We start from the raw sequence: 12070 nt of genomic DNA on the forward strand, positions 1-12070 counted from the left end.
GAGTTAGTCAGTGTCGCGCGAGGTATGGTTTCAACCGGGCGATATGTACGACGTCAGTTTTCCTAAACCGATGGTCAGAAGATGTGAGGCGTGATATCACGTACGTAACGTCGCTAAGGCGCGACAAAACGGCGAAGGGACCTGTATAGCAGGCCAGAAACTTTTGATACAAGCCACTCTTGCAGTATGGATTCCACAGCCACACCATATCACCTTCGCTGTATGACACATGTCGATGTCGCTTATCGTAGCGAGCTTTTGAATGGTCTCGGGCTGCGAAAGTCCGGAGATGCGCGATGCGCCGTGCCTCCTCTGTGCGACAAGTGTCTCTGCAAGGGATGTGTTTTCTTGCTCTGAAAACGGGAGAATTGTGTTTAGAGTAGTACGTGGCTCACGGATGTAGAGAAGGTAAAACGGGCTAAAGCCGATGGTCTCTTGTAGTGCAGTGTTGTAGGCGTAGGTCATAAACGGTAAAAGTTCGTCCCAGTTTTTATGCTTCGAATCAACGTGCATAGCGAGCATGTTAATGAGCGTCCTGTTGACGTGCTCAGTCAAACCGTCGGTCTGTGGATGGTATGAAGTGGCGTGACGAAACTGGGAAGCAGACCGGCGAATTAACTCTTCCACGACGTCGGCTACAAACTGCCGGCCACAGTCGCTGATGATGGCACGAGGGGGCCCATGCCCGGAGGATGATGTAGCGTAGCAGAAAGTCACAAACGTGATCGGCTGTTGCGGCAGAGATCACTGCGGTTTCAGCATACCGAGTGAGGTGGTCTACAGAGACTATAATCCAGCGGTTCCCAGTGATAGATCATGAAAAAAGGCCCATCAAGTCAATACCAAGGACCTCAAAGGGAAGACATGGAGGCGATATGTGATGGAGAAATCCTGGTGGCGCACTTGTTTTGACTCTTGTACCGTTGACCGTTGACAATGCTCACAGCTGGTCACGTATTTAGCTGTAGCCTGACGCATGTGGGGCTAGTAGAAATGTTTCAGCATGCGGTGATAGGTCTTGGCAAACCCCATATGCCCAGATGTTAGATCGTCATGCATAGCTTGCAGCATATTGGGTCGCAAAGATTTGGGGACAATCAAAAGTAGGCGGGCCCCCTTTGCAGCAAAATTTCGCTTGTAAAGAATGTCATCCTGCATGACGAATGGGCTCTGATGCGGCTTATCGACGGCAGATGAGAAAAAAGGAGCCAAACTACGGTGTTGACATTGTTCTGTACGGACCGCTTCCAAATTTAGAAACCGTGAGTCAAGAGCGGCCAGACAGTCCTCTAAATTGTCGGTGTCGCATTCAGTCGTGGTAAGGGGAAGTCGCGATAGGCAGTCAGCGTCCGCGTGACGGCGGCCACTCTTGAAGCAAACATCAAAGTCATATTCTTGCAAACAGAGTGCCTATCGTGCAAGACGACCGGTTGGATTTAATAGACCAGTGAGCCAACAAAGTGAGATGTGGTCTGTGACGATGGAGAATCGGCGGCCATATATATACAGGCGAAACTTGTGCAAGGCAAAGACAGCTCACATTCTTGCTCTGTAACAGTGTAATTGCGCTCAGCTTTACTCAAAGAATGATTTGCGTAGGCAATGACATGTTCGGCGGCGCTGTGACGCTGAACTAATACTGCGCCGATACCGATTCCGCTGGCATCACTGTGCACCTCAGTTGGGGCTGATGCATCGAAATGACGAAAAATAGGCCCAGAAGTGAGTAGAACCTTCAGCTGAGAAAATGATGACTCGCACTCTTTCTTCCACTTGAAGGGTACGTCTTTTTGAGCAGATGAGTAAGAGGCTCAGCAACATCGGCGAAGCTAGGAACAGAAAGCCGGAAATGCGAACACAGGCCCAGGAAGCTTCGGAGTTCTCGTAGCGAGCGAGAAGTACTGGGATTGATATCCAGCACTTCCACCAATTATGTTACGGGTGAGAGATGTTTATTGTACAGGCGGGATGATGGATGGTTGCAGAAATCAGGCCTGGCACAGAACACATACACTTCTTTTGCCTCTACCCCACTTCAACGAAAGCCCCGTATCGTACAATAGTCTCGTACCCGTAACATTATCTAATCAAAACAATATTTGAGAACACAAATAGTCCGACTAACTCCAGGCAATAGTGAGCAACATGCATTTGGTTTTGGTCACGTCGTAGTCGCGTGTTACATGGAACACCCTGTGTGTGTGTGTGTGTGTGTGTGTGTGTGTGTGTGTGTGTGTGTGTGTGTGTGTGTGTGTGTGTGTGTGTGTGTGTGTGCGTGCGTGTGCGTGCGTGCGTGCGTGCGTGCGTGCGCGGTTCGGTGTAGTGTAGTGTAAGTTTGTAGGGTCATGAAAAATATGCCCATTTTTTTTTATACTATGCGATACATACTATTAGAAATTATTCGACCGAAATTGCTGTTCACTTCGAACATAAAATGCACTATTTGAACAAGCCTACAAAACACATATTAAAGTTTGCATGTGTGCAGATGTCAGTAAAAAAACATGAATCTTCAAGTCTAAAGATTTGTTACCTGCTGAACAGATACTTTTTCATTACTGTGTCTATTTTGCTGTTGCAGTTATTCATGTGAAGAAACAAAGTGTAAGATGTAACGAGGAGTCTGCTGACATTTCATCTTGAATTCCGACTGCTCTTGTTTTACTGCACCTGAAAAAAACATTTGGATATGTGCTGTATAGCACATACTGGTCCTGGCTGCATAAGTTTGGAACATGTATGGTCACTTTCAGCCAACAGATCGTAGAAATGGAAAGTTCAGCTTGCAATTCTTTTCTAGATCACTTAACCGCATAATTTCAGGCTGCCAGTTTGTGTCAAATATTGCCACATTTTCACTCAGTGACACCTAATCACCTTTACATCACATTTACCGCCGCTCATTAAGCCACAATTTTGATGAAGAACCATGCTTTCTTGTTTTTGTAATATTAGTGCCTTTTTACTGCAACTGCAGCAGCATTTGCCGCAGGCATAATTATCAGCTGTTTATTTGTTCAGTCAATGCAACTATCTGACACTTTCTTTGCTGTTGTTTTTTACAGGAGATGCAGAAGCGTGGTCTGGCATAGTCTCCAACTGAGAACACATAGAAGTAGGTAGCACTGGTGTTAACATTTTATTGTACAGGTCGGCTATGCCATTGTTTTCGCTATGTGAAATAATAAAGGCTTGTTCCATGGAAACAGTACAATGACATTCTTTTATTAAGTTTTTACTGAGCAACTGTAACCAACTACATTGTAATAATGGAAATTATTAGGATCCGTTTTAAAGGTGCCAGAAAGGTGATTAAATAAACATAATGTGAAATGTTGATTTTTCTCCTGAGTGCCCTACGTAACTGCTTGCTATTTTACTTAGGTATACTTGGTTTTTCCTTTTAGTAACTTTTTTTTTACTTTTACTAATCACCATGCAATAAAAACAATATAAGTGGCAACAGTGTAAATAGCGGTGTTCTCCTGTGATGTGCTTCATGCAACTATACTGTACATTAGAATGTCTTGTTTCTGGGTTGAACAATTCTCACATAGGAAAAAAAAACTCAAAGTCGCACGTAAGTATGCTGTTAAAAGGACCCTGAAAAATTCTTTGACATATTGGACCGGTAGACCATGGGTCTTAAGGGTCTTAACGGCTAATTTAAACTGGCTGCATAAACTCTGTAATTTATTAAAATGCTTCTAAGCTGCGTATCGCTGCGTATCGCTGCAGATCACTGCAGCTCAGCCAAACACGTTTTTAATGACCAATTAACAGTAGCACATCCACTGGAAGCACTACGTCACTCAGGCTGCCAATCTGATTGGGTGTGGAATGGGCGTAAGTAATATCGGCTGGTAGGATGACGCACCTGTCAGAGTAGATACCAACCAATTCAGGATATTCATCTTGCCAGATGGCGTGCACGCTGCTGGGCACACTCTGAGATTGTGCGCAACCTGTCGGCGTGCAATCTCTGAGGTCATGACTGGGCAAAGCTCAAATCGTTGAGTGCGCTCATGAAAGCTATGAGCACCAGCAATACGTGTCTCACAAGTAAATGAGGCAAGGCAGCGATGAGAAAGAGAGGATGATATAATTGTTCATAGTGGCCTTGGTACACTACATGTTGCCAAGCTCGCGCTGCAAATGGGTGCTTTTGTTTTTATTTTATTTATTTATTCAATACTGCGGACTCGTACTCCATGCAGGGTAGGTAATACAAAAGAAGCAGCAACGACACAACAGCAATAAAGGTGAATAATAATATTTTGCAGTCTAATCACATGTATCGGTAAGACAACTCCATTCACCAATAGTTCTTCGAAAATATGAATAATTAATTATGTCGGTGCTAGCAAAATATGAAGTTAAGGTGTTGGCGTAGTGGTGTCGGGAGGGCCTGCAAGCTAGGAGTGTCAAATATGGCAATGGATCTAGAGCTAGTTTTTTTGTTGCAAAGAAAAATTCTAATCTAGCTTTTTGCCTTCGTACCTGTAATAAGGGAATGTGATTTGCTTGCATTAAATCTGGAGGTGAGTCTAAAGGGAACAATTTCCTAAATATAAACCTTATAGCCTTTATTTGCGCTCTGAGTGTTAATATGGCACTTCGTGTAGGGGTGCCATTTTATGCATGCGTGCTCTAGTTTTGGGCGTACAAGGGCAGTGTAGCATAGCAGCTTAACATTTGTGAAAGCAGTTTTAGGTTTATGTTTAAGGAGACAAAGTTTGCAAAAGGCAGATGAACAAATATTATCAATTTGGATATTCCAAGGTAAATTTGAAGTCGGTGTCACAGCAAGGTACTTGCAAAAGTTTACTTGTTGCAGTGGTGAAGTATATGATAGCGGATTTTTTCGAGAAGTTACTGGAAGGCCGACACATTTGCTCGTGTTGAGATACATTCCCCATTTGTTACATCATTAATGTATAATGCACAGGCTAGTGTTATTGCTGTAATTATTATTGAACTAATTTCTTTGAACAAAACACAATGATCTACAAACAGTCTGATTTCTGCACTAATAATATCAGCAATATCATTATTATAAATAGAAAAAGCAAAGGGCCTAACACACTGCCCTGTGTTACGCCGGAGGTAACCAGAAGACAGTCTGAATGTTAACCCCCTACATCAACGTATTGTTTGTAGTTATTTAGATATGCAGAAATCAAAGAAACAAATATTTGTGGTATACCTATGGTTCTAAGTTTAAAAAGGAGTTTACTATGAGGAACTTTATCAAAAGTTTTACAGAAATCTAAGAAGAGCATGTCTATCCTGCTGTGTCTGTCAAGCGTTAATGCAAGAGAATGAAACATTGTTATGAGTTGAGTTGTTGAGTTATGGTTGATAAACTTTTTCCCAAAGCCATATTGACATTTCGTCAAAATCGAGCGCTCTTGCAGATAAGTGGTTATACTAGTAAGTATGATGTGTTCAATAACTTTGCAACATTTCAAAGTTAGTAGAATAGAACGGTAATTTCCTACAATTAAGTGGTCTCCCTTTTTAAAGATTGGCACTATTCAGACTGTTCTCCAATCATTGGGTAGTTGTGAAGATAGCAAAGAACAGAGAAAAATAACCAAACATTTTGCAATAGGTAAAGCATGTCAATGCAGGAATGAGGTTGGTATATTATCAGGACCGCACGACGCTTTAGTTTTCAAGTTTAGCAGCATAGATACCACACCGGGATAAGAAATAAGAAGTGCTTCGGCATATGAAAATGCTGTTGCGTTACTTACATAGCTTACATCGGAAGTGTTCAACACACACTGGAAATATCGATTAAAATGCCGGGCAATGTCTCCCTGATTCGTCTCGATGGTTCCATCAATTGATATTAGCAATACTGCTTTTCTTTTCACTGATAAAATTCCAGAATTTACAACGGTTGCTTTCAATTTTGGTAATGAAGTTTTAAAGTAATATTCTCTGGAACTGTGCACAGCTTGAGCAAGACTCTTTGCACATCGCATATCAAATTAGATGGTGCCTGTCTTTTTTTTTTTTTTTTTTGTCGCTTAACTTTTACCTTAATGTAAATAATGCTGCGAGTAATTCAAGGTGTTTGCTTGTTTACTTTTTGCGCTTGGATGACACAAAGCTATCCAAGCAGAAACAACACATTTCTTGGAATCGAGCCCAGAGTGCGCCAACATCTGCATCATCAAAATCGGCAAGGCATGTTTCCAGAACTATCTCTGCATCATTAGCGGATTTTACAGCTTGTTATTGGAACAGGAGGAAATGAAATTAACACAAAGTTATGATCAATGGTTTGATGATGCTGTAGCCTAAACGCTGCCAAAGTTTCAAAAAAATATTCCAGGGTTCTTTTATTAAGTTCACTGTGGAGTGGGTCGTCGTTGGGTCACGGCCTGTGCTTCTCATATGCAGCCACTATGTTATGAGCATGCATCTGCTTTCTTATGCAATAACTTCATCACAGATGAGTGGAGAGATATGATTCTTGTTGCAAGAGATAATAAATAACCAGAAGGATGTTTTTTTCCAGTGTTTGATGCCATGGACCCGCCGGTGAGCTATGGCGCATCTGGAAGATGTGCCAAGTGGCCCACCGATGGCTCACATCGCGCTTAAAATGAGACCTCAAGAAAGCATGCTGCAGTGAACATGTTAAGGAACATGTCACACCAGCAGATCAATAGAATATGAAAAGTTATTACACTATTATGTCTTCCATGCATGCTCAGTGTTGTTTCCCTATATGCAGTGTTGCATAAACGGTATCAGGTTTATAGATAAGGTGAAACTCCTCTCCGGTATTTGTGCCATCATGTGGGGGCTTCTTTATGTTCTTGTAATTGGATGACAGAGTTGGTCGGCAAGCAAAGCAGCAACTTCCATTAATCGCAAAAGTTACAAACAAAAACCGCTCACAGCACAGTTCAAGAATTGTCATGTTAAGCAACTAAGTTGTTTCAGAATTAAATGGGTATACTTTGATCAAGAAGGACACAACTTTTGAGTTTTACTAGACTTTTCTTTTAAAAGCATTGTACTGGATACAATCATTGCTGCAGTATCCTCTACCTCTATCTCAAATACTTCTTGCTCGAGTATCTGGTATCGCTTCCGGAACAGTTTCAATTAATCTTTGCCCAGCCCTGAGCAGAGTACAGTAAATGGTTCATTGTGTACATTTCTGGCAGCTAAAGCTTTCACTTGCAGTCGTGCTGCAAAAAAATATCTATTCACAGTCAAATGATCGACATTGTCATGAATATGTATGCACTGTATTTATTTAGGGTAACTCAGAGGCCCAAGAAAGAGCATTGCATTGTGTGCACGCTGGTGAAAAAGATATACACATGCAGAATTGCCAGTTCCGCTTATAATAAATGGACTTGGGCTTCTTTTTTTGCCGAGTCGCTTGTGGAATTTTCCAGTCATTCGTCGCATTTTGTAGGCTTATTTGCATTTTTTTAGTAAATGCAGTTACTGTAGCAGTCATCATGTTCACCAGCAGGCTGTTTGTTGTTAACTACTAGTGCATTTGTCAATGATGTCGAGTAACATTAATTACACACAGGCAAACTTGCATTCAACCGAATGAAAACTACCCCGGAAACTGGGTAGTTTTCAAATGTTAAAAAGTAAATATGTGCTTTTGTTCATAGTAGCACATATTTTCATAGTACAAAATAATTGGTGTTTCTTTTTAAACTACTCTTCGTATTTGGGTGTCAGCATCATAATAATTAAGGAGAGATGCTACTCGAAAAAACAAGTTTCTTTATTCTGTATCCCAGGGAAATAAACTTTACCCTGTATATATTCGCAACTTTCACCACCTATAGAGGGCACTAGTGCAAGCCCAACATGGTTGTCGTTTAGGGGATCGTGCAGATGGCGTGCCGGCAGCCGCCACCTGTGTGCCCGTCTTTTCGATCTGTGTAGAATTTTCGGCTGCAGCCACCATGTTGTCAAGGCTTTGCTGAGAAGGTCATTGACTCTAGCATGTATTATATCCCACACTGCGTGTTGAGAAACGTGTGTGCGGCGTATATTGAAGGAAAAGAAGTTTTGAACGCACATCGTATGCTGCAGTGTACAGCTTTGTGAATGCTGCTCGTGCCACAGCCGGGGAAGACCGAGCGGCCACGCTCGTGCAAAGCAGGAAACCTCGCCTTTGACTGCATGGCGTCTGCACAGCGGCATCCTACATATTTTGTGATTCTTTTAGCTCAGCAAGCAAACAAAGATTAAGTCGTTGCTACTACGACTGGCAGTAACTGTCTGACTTCACAACAAATGTAGAAGAAATTGCCAGCGACAAAATATAAAACACCAGCAAGCCGCCAAAGTGAGGCCGACTGAACGATGGCATGGGCTGGCTGCGTGGACATCCCCCAAACTACAGTTATAACGGATGCCGCATGGCGTCGCCACCATCTGTGAAAGTTGCAAATAGGCTTATATGCTCATTTCAAATTTGTGATCTGTTTTATAGCAAGTTGCACAGTTTTTTTTTTTTTTTTGTACCATGAGAATGTGTAAAGTATAGTTCTTTTTTGAACAGACTCTTTCTACCTCCAAGCTTTTATGGTTCTGAGCGAATAATGGCTTATATTGCTCCACAGTAACAGTAGAATGTAAATAACTATTAAGAAAGTGCATCTAAGCATTTTAATGACAAGAAACGCTCTGATGTGCAAAGTCTTGAAATGCTCAGCTTATACTAATTGCTTACTTTAGGTTCACAGTAATTATATAGTGTATATCGAGTTACTTGCTCTGTTCGCATGTAAGGAATATATAGGCTACATTTTATTCTGATCTGGCTATTCGAAGTACCGAAAATGATGTCCAAACTCAAGAAGTTGCCCAAAAATAGATTTTGAGAAAAACTCATTTTAAAAGTACAAGTGAGCACTTATCTATGCGGCAAAGATATGTTTTTAAAATGGTTTTCAGTACGAGCGCTTAGAAATCATGGTTATTTGGAGCATGTGGCTTAAGAGAAATGGTCATTTGAAATGCAATGGCAAGCAGCCAAGTAACAACTTAAAGGGGACTCTAGACAATGAGCTCTTTTTAGTTTTTATTAGCCACTTTGCACTTTTTAGAAGCTTTTATAACCTACTACAAGTTTAATACCAATCTTAAATTTTTTTGTCGTGAAAGTAGATTAACTAAACTTGTAAAAGCAAATAAAAATGAAAAATGTATAATTTTGGAAAAACTTGCTTTTTTAGACTCTCATCTCCCCCTAAAATGCTTTCAAGAATTGGAAAATTTATGAAATATCACTTCTTTTAGACTTATTCAGGAAAGTCGCGCTGCTTTTTTTGGCTTCTTTTGGCTCGACTATTTGCATGTTAGCTCAGTAGCACCTGGCAAATGTGGGCACATAATAGAGGAGCTTTAGCACATGTAAAGTAAATATGATGACAACATTTAAAATTGCATATCATGATATATTTTTGTTTGAAAAGTTGGTGATTATTGTGATAAAATGAAAAATGACCCCTTTTCTACCTCAAATTTCTGGCTACACAATTGGAAGATACCCCTTCTCTATTTAAAGATGTCACTGTTGAAGGGCCAGGCAGCATTTCACAGGTAAAACATGACAAGTTCCCTAAAAGAATCAACTGGGAAAGCATACGTGTTCATGAAGCTACAGATCACGTAAGGTTACAAGCAAATCATTGCGAAGAATAGAGTACATTAGGTCCTTTATATCTATAAACACAACTTGAATCACTAGAGTTAGAACCATTTGTGGTCTGGAACCTCTACCAACTTCCTATCTATCCTGGAACAAGACAAGTAAAAGAAGTATACTTTTATATATAGAGATGAGGCATAATGAAGTCAGAAAACAGGTGCCTGACTCAACCATGAAAGAACTTGTGGATTAGTACCTGACCATGGACTGCTGCAGTCGTGTTTCACTATTGGGAGGCACCCAGCAATGGACCCTGCAAAAGGCTAACCATTCGACAACATCCAAAAAGTTCTAGGTGCCAAACAGGCTCGAGGATAGATCATGCAATGCATGCTGCTGAAAGCCACCTGTAACCAGCATCTATGAGACGAAAGCCGAAAACCCGAAATGCGGCCTCTGGCTTGCGTGCCACAAAAGCTTTACTGTCTTCCTCTCACTCCCTTTACATCCAATAGGTCAGGGGTCAGCAACACTTTGAGGAAGTAGGCAAAGTTGCAGGACACTGAGAGAACTGGGGGCAGCACAGTAAATTGGAGGGCAGGGCACTTTGCAGGCAAAGCGTAAAAATTCAGCAAATTAAAATAATTTGCAAACTGAGTTATAAGTCATGTTTATTTTCAGCTCGTACATCACAAAGCTGTAGTCAAACACAGCTTGCAAGCGAGAATCCCATTCTGGGCCATGTCACCAATCAGGTAGGAAATAACAAGAGAGATAAGGGGGGGTGTTGAAGTCATGCTAGGGGCAGACTCCTGCAATATGCGATCACCCTCAGCATGACGGAGTCGCATTCTCCCCAGGTTTAAATGAACTGGCTCTTTTACTCAGTGGGTCAATGAAACTTCACTCTCATTATCCTCCCTTTACAGTAGGGTCACTGAGACAGATCCACATAATGAACTTTTTACTATGTATTCGATACCAAATACGACCGAATACGCTAGTGCAAAAGACTACTTAGGACGGGTAATAACCGCGGAGCCGAACCATGAGAATGAAGTAACTAGAAGAATGAGAATGGGGTGGAGCACATTTGTCAAGCACTCTTAAATTATGACTGGTAGATTGCCACTATCCCTCAAAAAGAAGGCATATAACAGCTGTATTTTGCTGGTGCTTAGCTATGGAGCAGAAACATAGACTTACAAAGAGGGTTCAGCTTAAATTGAGGACGACGCAGCGAGCAATGGAAAGGAAAATGATAGGTGTAACCTTAAGGGACAAGAAGAGAGCAGAGCGGATCGGGGAACAAACCGGCGTTAAGGATATCACAGTTGAAATCATGAAGAAGAAATGGACTTGGGCCGGGCATGTAGCGCATAGGCAGTATAACCGCTGCTCATTAAGGATAACTGACTAGATTCCCAGAGAAGGCAAGCGTGCGAGGGGGAGACAGAAAGTTAGGTGGGCAGATGAGATTAAGAAGTTTGTGGGTATAAAGTGGCAGCAGCAAGCACAGGACCGAGTTGACTAGTGGAACATGGGAGAGGCCTTTGTCCTGCAGTGGACGTAGTCAGGCTGATAATGATGGTGAGACTTCAATCTCATCTCTGCTCTCAAGCTGTGAACATACATAGAATATTTTTCTCACTTTTTTATGCTGTTTCTTTTTCAGTGTATTAGTTTCACTGTATTATTCAAAAAATTTTACCAGCTGGGATGCTCCTTAAACACAGGTGTTTTTTGCAATTCAATCCCATTGAATCGACCCTGCGTCTTAGCAGTACACCTTATCCAATAAGCTACCACATGTAATGAAACTAATGAACTCTTGTATGCTACAAAGTACTAAAAACAGCTATTTGGTACACTTCATCTTTTGAGTACAGCAGCAGGCTAGTAGGGCACTGTGACATTGTAACATAAATTGGTTGTCTGAGAAGGACAAAAAAAGGCAAGATTTATTTGTAAAAAAAAAAGAGAGAGGCACAGCTAGGTTGCCATAAAGGTGTTGCATTGGTATACATCAGAAACAAATATTAATGTGGCCAGGGACAAGAACTTAAGTATTGTTGAGCACAGTCACATAAATTGCAGCATGTCAAGGAGCAGCAGAGACTCGGTCTTTTTGTTCATGACGAGGGAGTGGGCTGCAATGTGCTTAAGCGCATTGCAGGCCACTTCATGTGAATAAGTTGGGAAAGTTTCAGAAAACCTAGGTGTGATGTTAATGGTGTGTTGGAATGCATACTGAACAAATAATTTCAGACTGGAAATACTTGTAATCTGCTTGAATAAGCAAAGGCTTGGGAAAGTTCGAGCTTCTGATTATACGTCTTTTACATCCTTGAATATAAAACTGTCTATGAACTGTGACGCACATCCACTATGGGGAATTTCAATATGGTTCCAAGACTT

At 41.4% G+C, this 12070-nt stretch overlaps 1 protein-coding gene across 3 annotated transcripts in view; it reads left to right on the plus strand.

Moving 5' to 3' along the window:
* The window catches only part of Scsalpha1 (Succinyl-coenzyme A synthetase alpha subunit 1), a 48280-nt gene extending 40861 nt beyond the window's left edge, over positions 1 to 7419 (plus strand). Inside the window, exons 8-10 of one of the 3 annotated variants that reach the window (XR_012886627.1) lie at positions 3066 to 3115; positions 4218 to 4262; positions 6533 to 7419. Coding sequence is in view for 2 of the 3 variants with exons in the window: in XM_037426811.2 (XP_037282708.1) it covers positions 3066 to 3092 (27 nt within the window). In the remaining variant the exon portion in view is untranslated. Of the gene's footprint in view, positions 1 to 3065; positions 3207 to 4217; positions 4263 to 6532 lie in introns of those variants that run through there. The other 2 variants (XM_037426811.2, XM_037426810.2) reach the window with 2 other exon arrangements.
* Positions 7420 to 12070: the final 4651 nt, after the last annotated feature.

The sequence above is a fragment of the Rhipicephalus microplus genome, chromosome X, assembly GCF_043290135.1.
Source record: "Rhipicephalus microplus isolate Deutch F79 chromosome X, USDA_Rmic, whole genome shotgun sequence".
NCBI classification, from domain to species: Eukaryota; Metazoa; Arthropoda; class Arachnida; order Ixodida; family Ixodidae; genus Rhipicephalus; species Rhipicephalus microplus.